At 47.5% G+C, this 8883-nt stretch overlaps 1 protein-coding gene across 1 annotated transcript; it reads right to left on the minus strand.

Annotated features, from left to right (window-relative positions):
• Nucleotides 1–5399: 5399 nt before the first annotated feature.
• LOC124699408 lies at nt 5400–5999 on the minus strand. The gene has a single exon (XM_047231717.1). It carries the CDS (start codon nt 5930–5932, stop codon nt 5588–5590), a length of 345 nt encoding a protein of 114 aa, XP_047087673.1. The 5' UTR covers nt 5933–5999; the 3' UTR covers nt 5400–5587.
• Nucleotides 6000–8883: the final 2884 nt, after the last annotated feature.

Consider the following 8883-nt stretch of genomic DNA (forward strand, 5'->3'; position numbering starts at 1 on the left):
TTTTTTATATGGGCGTTGCTACAACGAGGTAAACCTCGATTTCTCCCTAACACGAGGTCACCTAGACAACCTATTTATAGTAAACAAATCAGTTACGCTTCTTTCCTTTTTAATGCAAAACCGTCGGTCCTGGCCGGAACCAACCCCACTGCTCAGACTTACTTTTGCGGATTGCCGACCCAAAATTCTAACGTTGCTTTTTATTCCTTCCGAGGGAGAAAATCTCATCTCGTCGGCTGATTAAAAAAGCTACAACCTCTGTTAGACTCAAAAAGTAACACCCCGCCGCTATACCGGCTACATTTCATCTTGTCCAACCCAAAAAAAATTACATCCCGTTACCACATCTGATCCGAAAAGCTACATGTCACCTCGCACTTTAGAAAAAATATATGAATCGCCTCCTCCGACTGAAAAAGCTACATCTCGCGCCCCTCCACCCAACAGAAAAATCTACATCTAGCACCGCCCCGCCCAACGAAAAAGCTACATCTCACCCTACCCAACAGAAAAAGCTACATCTCGCCCAACAGTAAAAGCCACATCTCGCCCGGCCCGACGAAAAAGCTACATCTCGTGCCCAGATGCCCGACAGAAAAAACAGAATCTCGCCTCTCCCGACCAAAAAAAGCTACATCTCGCCTCCTCCAACCAAAAAAAACTACATCTCGCGCCGCCCCAGCCCAACAGAAAAAGCTACATCTCGGCTCACCCCGCCCGATGAAGAAGCTACATCTCGCGTCGCCTCGCCCGATGAAAAAGCTTCATCTCAGGCTGCGATGCCCGACAGAGAAAACTGCATCTCACCTCCCCCGATCGAGGAAGAGGCCACCTGCGATGCACCAGGAGCCAGGCGGAAGGGACCGAGTGGAAATGGAGAACTGTCAAAGACCCGCTACGCGTACCCAGAAAAGGTTACACACGAGATAGGCTGCAGGTTGGGGCCTTTGTTTTGTGTCGTTGGATCTTGATCGCGCAGCTCCAATGCGTGACCTCGCTGTAACCCAAAACGAGGTTGACAAGAATTTGCGACCTCCTTTTACATGCTAGCTCCATCATTGGATCCTCTCATTACATGCCCAGCATCGGATCCCCTCTTCTTCTCCATAGCAAAACTAATACGGAGTTGAAAACGAAGAAGATGCACAGGGAAGAACCCTAGGAGAAGAGTGAAGAGAAAAAATAAGTTACATATGGATGCAGGATTCTTTCAAACCAGGATATATTACATCACATCGCAGAAAACTTCATCCTCCATCCGAATGCATCTGTAAGTTTCTCCACCCCACTCCTCTTATTCTCTGGTCCAAATCAGTTACATCCGATGGTTCCTCCTCGGGTGCTAGCTTCACCGCGAAAAGTTCTCTGCCGCTGTTTTGCTCGCCCACCACACGCGAAAGAAAAGAAAACCCCGGCCCAACCCTATCTTTTTCCCCAGTCTCTCCTTCCTCTCCCTTTCTTGAACTAAGGTGGTGGCAGCAAGCAGTTGAGGTGCGGCGCCGGGAGACCAGAAACGGAGGCGGAGGTACCTCCATCCATCTTCCCTCTATTCCTTGGTCGCAGCCGGTCTCAGCTCGCCGTGTCTCTCTCTTTCTGTTCCCTCAGTTTCCTCTATGATCAGGAGATTGATTTGATACATCCCTGAGTTCGCTGTTTGTGCAAGTAGAAAACTAAACATGCTGGAAAATCATTTTTTTTAAGAGAAATCATGGTTTGATACATCTACTAAGTAGCTTAGATGTACTGTAAGACATAAATATAATCAATTGCGTTAGCATGTAACACGTAATTCAGAATCTCAATGTGCACAAATGTTCCATCTACTCAGTAGCTTACATGCAACACATAATTATGTTCCATTGCGTTAGCATGTAACACATAATTCAGAGCTTACTGTGGAAAAATAGGTTCCATCTACTAACTAGATTACATATAAAATTGTCGTCTGCATATGATACACGTGCTAATGGGACGAAAAAATTGGATGGCTACAATGCTAATGTTGCATCTACTGTCAGCTTAGAACTACTATGACATGAACATATGATACATCTTCTGTTGTGCAACCAAAAACTCAGCATTGTACTGCCAGAATATATGATACATCTACTGACATGACCATATGATGCTTATGCTTTGTAGAAGGGTCTGTATCAGAGCATCCATTTACTAAAGCATATATAACATGTCTGATAAGCATCCATCTACTAAGAATAGCTGTTTCATCTACTAGATTACATGTAGCAGACACATATCTGTAAGATGCAAAACTGGCCATGTCCACTAGATAACATATGCCTAGTACAGTAGAAAATGTAGCCCCTTCTCTACATAATCGCAGAGAACAAAGAAAACATAGCAGGTACCTGCAACAGATGTGTCACCCGATATCGAGAATGGGACTGCAAAACAGCCCTGGAGACTCGATGGTTTGTCCGGCGGCGCGAGGATGTAGCCGCCGAAACGAGCAAGTGTGGACGGATAGAGGATTTAGCTTCGCACGTATCCGGCCGGCTGGGCGAGGATGTTGCTGGTGGGTGCGGATGGAACCTGCGGGCACTAAGATGTAGCTGCAGTTTGCTGATGATCCATCCTCGCGGCGGAGGCTGCAGTAGACGCACGGATGTGGACATCTCCGCATGGATGTAGTCAACTCCGCGGGGACGAAATCGCTGCCCGCGAGGATGAAGCATCCGCAGCAAAGATGAAGCGTCCGCAACAAAGGTGAATCAGATGCCGTGAGGATGACATTCTGTGAGAGATGCAGCCTCCGCCCCGCGACTATGGAGCCTCCGCCGGCGACGATGCAGCTCCGCCGCGAGGATGCATCCGCCGCCGCTAGGATGCAGCAGGCACCGCCGGGATGTAACCTCCGCCACGGAGATGCAATCTCTGACCTGCGACGATGCAGCCTCCGCTCCACGGAGCTGGGACGGCGAGCAGCGGCAGCAGGTGCGGTCGGCGGCAGCCGGAGCAGCAGGCGGCGGCGGCGCATCAGGAGCGAGTGGGGAACGAGGGAAGAGAGATCAGAGAAGAGAGGTGTGCGTGCGTGTCTTCGTGGCCCTACTTGCCGTGGGGCACCGCTTCGTATGAATCGTTCGATCGGGATTGAGCGGCCACGACCATGACCTTGCTGTAAGTCAGGAACGAGGTCAGCTGCGAAATAGAAATTGCGTTTTTATATATAGCGAGAGGTTCCTCCCCAGCTATCACAAAGAGTGAAATTTCTGGTCTCCCATTTAAACTTACTCTTTTTTTTTTTGGAAGAGTTTAGACATGCTCTGAGGCCTCGTACATGATACAAAAAGGATGCAAGATTACATAGGAGAGAATACATGAGCTCCGGCATACCAGGCGTGCGAGCAAAATCTTGGCGTCAACAACGGCAATGCTTGCGGGTATGGTAACTCTCTTGAGAGCGATGTTGTGGGTATCTTCGGCACGTGAGGGTATTGGGTGAAAACCCTTGATCGACGATCTCGATAACGATGATGTGATACATCATTACCCTCTTGGAGGCGTTGTTGTGGAGCTTCGGTATACCTCAACTGTGCTTCGGTATCTTCAGTGGCAAACTCGGTTGTCCTTACTCTTTCTTTTTTTATCTTTGATTTGTTTTAGAGGTTCTTATTACTCCCTCCGGTCTGAAAAAAAGTCGGAACGCTAATACACATTTATTTTACAGTTAATCCCTTGTAAAATCAGAAATCCCATTCGGCGTCCTAAATACGAAGTTTAGAACAGCTAGCGATCTGGTCCTCCATATCGAGCGCCGCCTCATCTGCTGCTTCAGCTCCGTGCCGGCGCCGTACAGGTCCGCCATGGCGAGGAAGGTGAAGCTACGGACAGCCAGGGCCTCGACGCCGGCCCAACAGGTATGGCTTCCCGGAGGAGGGATCCAGCACCGGGGCCACCGGATCCGGCGTGTCCGGCCTCACAGTAACCAGATCCAGCCTCGCCGACGCTGGATCCGGCGATTTGTCGCCGGCGTGGACCAAAAGATCAGCCTTTTTGCGGTGGGGAGGTTGGCGAGCCATGGATGGTCAAGGGGAGAAGAGAGAGTGAGCGGGGTGCGGCTGCGGGTTGACACATGAGAGGTGGACTGCGGGTTGATGAGAAAATAAACGCGATGGTTTTTTTTGCAAAATGTACCGTCCGACTCTTTTTCCAGATCAGAGGGAGTACTTTGTGTTAGATATGTAATACATACCGGACATGGTATTGTATCCCACTCCGTATACGTTCCTTTGTACGCCACCGTGGGGGCTTTTCCCATGCTATATTAACACGTAACCGAGCCCAGGTAGAGGGCATCGTTCCCACAACATTAATATGGTATCAGAGTCAAGAGGTCTCAAGTTCAAGTCCCTGCTCACGCAGTTTTAAAAACAAAAGAAAAAAAGATTTTGCGGTCCGCACCGAACCCACGCTAAGGACTAAAATAACCTAGACGTGAGGGGGAGTGTTGAATATAAATACACTGCCTAGTCTCTTTCCATCAGTTCGGACTTTTGGTTCAATTGGCTAGTGTATTAATCTTTCATGGTATCAGAGCATATTGCGTTATGTACAAGGCACTATTCACACTGGTATCACTTTTCAGAGGTCCTCTTCTACACTTCTTAGTGCTTTTTTAGATGCAGACTGGGCTGGCTGTCTTGATGACAGACGCTCTACAGGTGGATTTGCTATATTTCTTGGTCCAAACTTGATATCTTGGAGTGCTCGTAAACAACCAACGGTCTCTCCCTCTATTATTGAAGCTGAATACAAAGCATTGGTGAATGCTACATCAGAACTTATTTGGGTTGAAGCATTGCTTCGAGAACTCGGTATTCCTCTTACTGCCCGACCATGTTTGTGGTGTGCCAATCTTGGTGCCACCTATCTCTCTGCCAATCCTATGTTTCACGCAAGAACCAAACACATTGAAATGTTTGTGGTGTGACTATCACTTTGTTCGTGAACGGGTAGCCAACAAGTTATTGGACATCAAATTCATCTCTACCAAGGATCAAGTTGCTGATGGTTTCACCAAAACCTTGCATGTTCATCTTTTAGCTGAGTTTAAACGTAACCTTAACCTTACTAAGGTTCAGATTAAGGGGGGCTGTTAGATATGTAATACGTACCGGACATGGTATAGTATACCACTCCGTATACGTTTCTTTGTACGCCACCGTGGGGGCTTTTCCCACGCTATATTAACACGTAATCGAGCCCAGGTAGAGGGCATTCTCGTTCCCACAACATCAATACTTTGTATCGGTTCAGTTGTTTGGTTTTATTTATAAAACAAGACGTTTATAAAACGAGACGAAACGCTGTTTAACATATACTAATGCTACGCAGAGTCGCAGACATGGAAGTACAAGATAATGAACTAAAAAAGGGCTGTGTGATGAACTCCGATCAACATGTTAATAATCCAAGAGCTGCGTGGACACACCTAATCACGAGATGCTACCAGCACCTTGTGTTGCTAAACCCGCGAGCAGCACGAATCAAGCCACCGCTTAACAAGTGCCAGAGCCGCAAAATCGAACAAAAATAAGGATCAGTTTCCTGGAAGAAAACGTGGATTGCCTTACGCTGCCCATGGATTTCCTGCAAGCACGGCCGCCATGGCATCCCCGGCATCGGCCTCCACGAGTTCCATCTGCTCCTCGAGGTACTTGTGTAGCAGCGCCACCCGATGCCCCTCCGGCTCACTCTCCGGTGGCGACCACTCATCACCTCCGCGGAAGCAGCATCCACCCCTCTTCGTGGTCATCATCCTCCTTCGTCGGCGGTGGAACCGAACGACGGCGACAGCGAAGGAGAGCGGCGGCAGCCAGATGAGCAAAAGCGACACGATCACCGGGAGGAGGCAGATCGCCACGGCCGCGGTGCACGCCGACCGCAACGCCGGCGCGGCGCGGCAGCACCCCATGCATCTATCTAGAGGGAAGGCGGATTAAGCTGCCATGGATGCGTGGTCGGGGATTTGCTCTGTTTCCTTCCGGGACAGGGACGACATCGTTTTCTTGGCTGACTCTGCCGCCCCTTTAAAACGAAACTCTTTTCATTGGCTTTCGCTGAAAAACAGCTTATTTTATCCTGTGCTTCAGTGTAAAGTTCCTCCGGCCACTTGTTTCGCTGATCATCCCTTTATATATTTTTGGATCTTTTTTTTAGTTACCCTTTTTGTTTTAAAAGCAAATTACAGTTTATTTATATGAAAACCAAAACTACAGTATCCTGGTAATTTGTCTTGTTAATCAGCTGGCTGCTAATCTAGAGTGAACCAAACAACACGATTCTTTATGGATCAAGTCATTGTTAAAAAAAAATCGGCTAATTAATCGCTACTTGGTAGGTCATCGATTAGCTGATTAACTTATTTATCGTCCAAGTAATCAGGTGATTTGCTTATTAATCACTAATCGCCACTGATCTAGTCAGCCACGGAAAACAATTTCCTCGACATTGGATCAAATAATGCATGCTCCCACTTGTTCAACAGTACTAGCTAGACAAGGATTGGTGGCAATGGATTGGATACTAGTATAGAGAACATGGAGGAGGAGGTGGTTGAACGAACATTCCCTTGTCGATTTTTCATGTACTATAATAACTATCTCCCTAGTGGTTGTTAGCCGTCGTGGCAGGGAAAACAAACGCATCATCATAGCGGAGCTAGACGAGTGCATTGGTTTACAGATGTACACCCTTTTTTCCTAGTAATTTTTTTTGTATATATAATATACATGTATCTGGTAAAAGTTGTATATTGGTAGGTGAGATTATTGTAAAATGATGAGTTTCTTTCATGCTAGAAGCCTACCATTCCGTCAAATAAGGAAAAACCTACAAAAACCCTTTCATCAGCTTTAATTAGGAATTTCCCAAGATCAGGAGGTCTGCAGATCGAATGGACACATGAAGTTAGTCCACTAGGTGTCGCTGCTATTATTCGAGAGCGCAAAGCCTGTTGACAGGATCAGGGAGTCGACCTACAATTGTACCTAGCGCTGGAGCACGGAGCGGCGACGTGTCTAAACCTGGAGAGCGTGGGCGCTCCGAGCGAGGTGAGATGCGTGGCCATTCCGAGGGAGGACATCGTTTTCTTGGCTGACTTTGCCTCTTTAAAATGAAAAGAATCCCTTCCATTGGCTTTGCTGAGCTCCCGTTATTTTATCGTGTGGTCAGTGTAACTCCGGCCACTTGTTTTCGCTGATCAAACCTCCTTGGTATTTTCTCTAGTTTCCTTTAGGGGTTTTTAAATAAATTACATGTTAATGTGAAAAATCAAAACAAAAATATTCTACACAAATATATTGTTTGTGGGAATTTATCTTGTTAATCATCTGTCTGCTAATCTAGAGTGAACCAAACAACATGATTCTTTTTTCTCAAATAATGCATGCCCCCACTTGTTCAATAATACTAGCTACACAAGGATTGATGGCAATAGTTGTTAGCCGTGGTGGCAGGAAAAGCAAGAAAACAGGATCAGGCCTGTGGCGCCAAAGGGCACATGGATCATGGATGGATCATGGATGAGGCGCCACGGCCGCGTTAGCTCCACGCAAGGGTCGACGCGCCGGTGTCCCCACCGCCTGCTGCTGTCTCCGCATTCGATGGCAAGTTAGGGCATGAGCAATGGAGGCAGCTGTCCAACTAGGCTTGGATAAAACTTTTGACATATGCATGCCATGTTATGGTCCCATTAATATGTCTTTCTCTCAAAAACTGATTTGGTTTTTCTCTTTCTCTCTCACATTTTCCACTTTATGGCTGAAGAGGTTGCCTCCTGATGAAGAGGCTGCCTCCTCATCCGAACCTACTTTGGACCACCCGAACCTAGTTAAAGGTGTGAGGCAACACCCCTAGGGCTATGCATTGGGCATGCCCTTAGTATGCTGCAGGGGTTTAGGCCCTCTCTAGAAGGACAACTTAAATGGTTCTGATCTGTTTGAATTGGTTGACGTGAATTGATTTTTTCGATAAAGAGCATATATTAATATCATGGAGATACCAATTACACCCAGCCTCTGCAACAACATCATACCCTAATGGCATAAAGGATGCACACAGCCAAACAAGAGAAAAAAATTACAAAAAAGAAAGGTCCCGCTACAGAGATCCATAACTTGAAACAACAACACTGACACTACCAAGACAACACCAGAAGATCAGCTTCTCCATAAGCGACGCCTCCAAGAAGGAAACAGTGCACAAACGCTGTCGTCGCCCGATCATAGATCTTAGGTTTTCACCACGAAGAAAGTCATCTCTCTCAAAACAATGCCTTCAACAAGAACATTGCCGGGCACAACCAATTAAGGCCGGATCTTGGATTTTCACCCCGAAAGATAAGACTCGAACTTCTCTTGTGTAGCCGCCCCCACATACCGATCGATGTTTCAAGTCACGAAGCACCAAGCCAACTCCACCTCACCACCAAGATCTGACCATCATAGTTGTTCCACCGATCTCGGCTTGATGACCTTCTCTGCTAGCACCATGGAAAGAAAACGAACTCCATGATATTAACAGCCAGCCGAGCTTCGAAGCGCTCCCTCTGAAACCAAACGGCCAGATAAAAACATGGGTGCGCACGACCGAAACCACCCAATCCAGCAATTTCAGGCATTACTCGCACAATGAATTTTGCCGACGGGGCCTTCCGAACACGTCAATCCACCCGGACTGGTGCGAACAACATCCGATAGATCTTCAAACTTGGTGCGAGAAGAATCCTAGAACCGCCACCTTTATTTCTCGACGCGGAAGAAACGGCCCCCACGCCGCCATCCGCCGCCCGACGACGACGAAGGAGGTTCAGAATCATCGCCTCGCTAAGCCGACGCCGCCAAGCCCATGGCGACTTTAGAGAAG

The sequence above is a fragment of the Lolium rigidum genome, chromosome 3, assembly GCF_022539505.1.
Source record: "Lolium rigidum isolate FL_2022 chromosome 3, APGP_CSIRO_Lrig_0.1, whole genome shotgun sequence".
Taxonomy (NCBI): Eukaryota; Viridiplantae; Streptophyta; class Magnoliopsida; order Poales; family Poaceae; genus Lolium; species Lolium rigidum.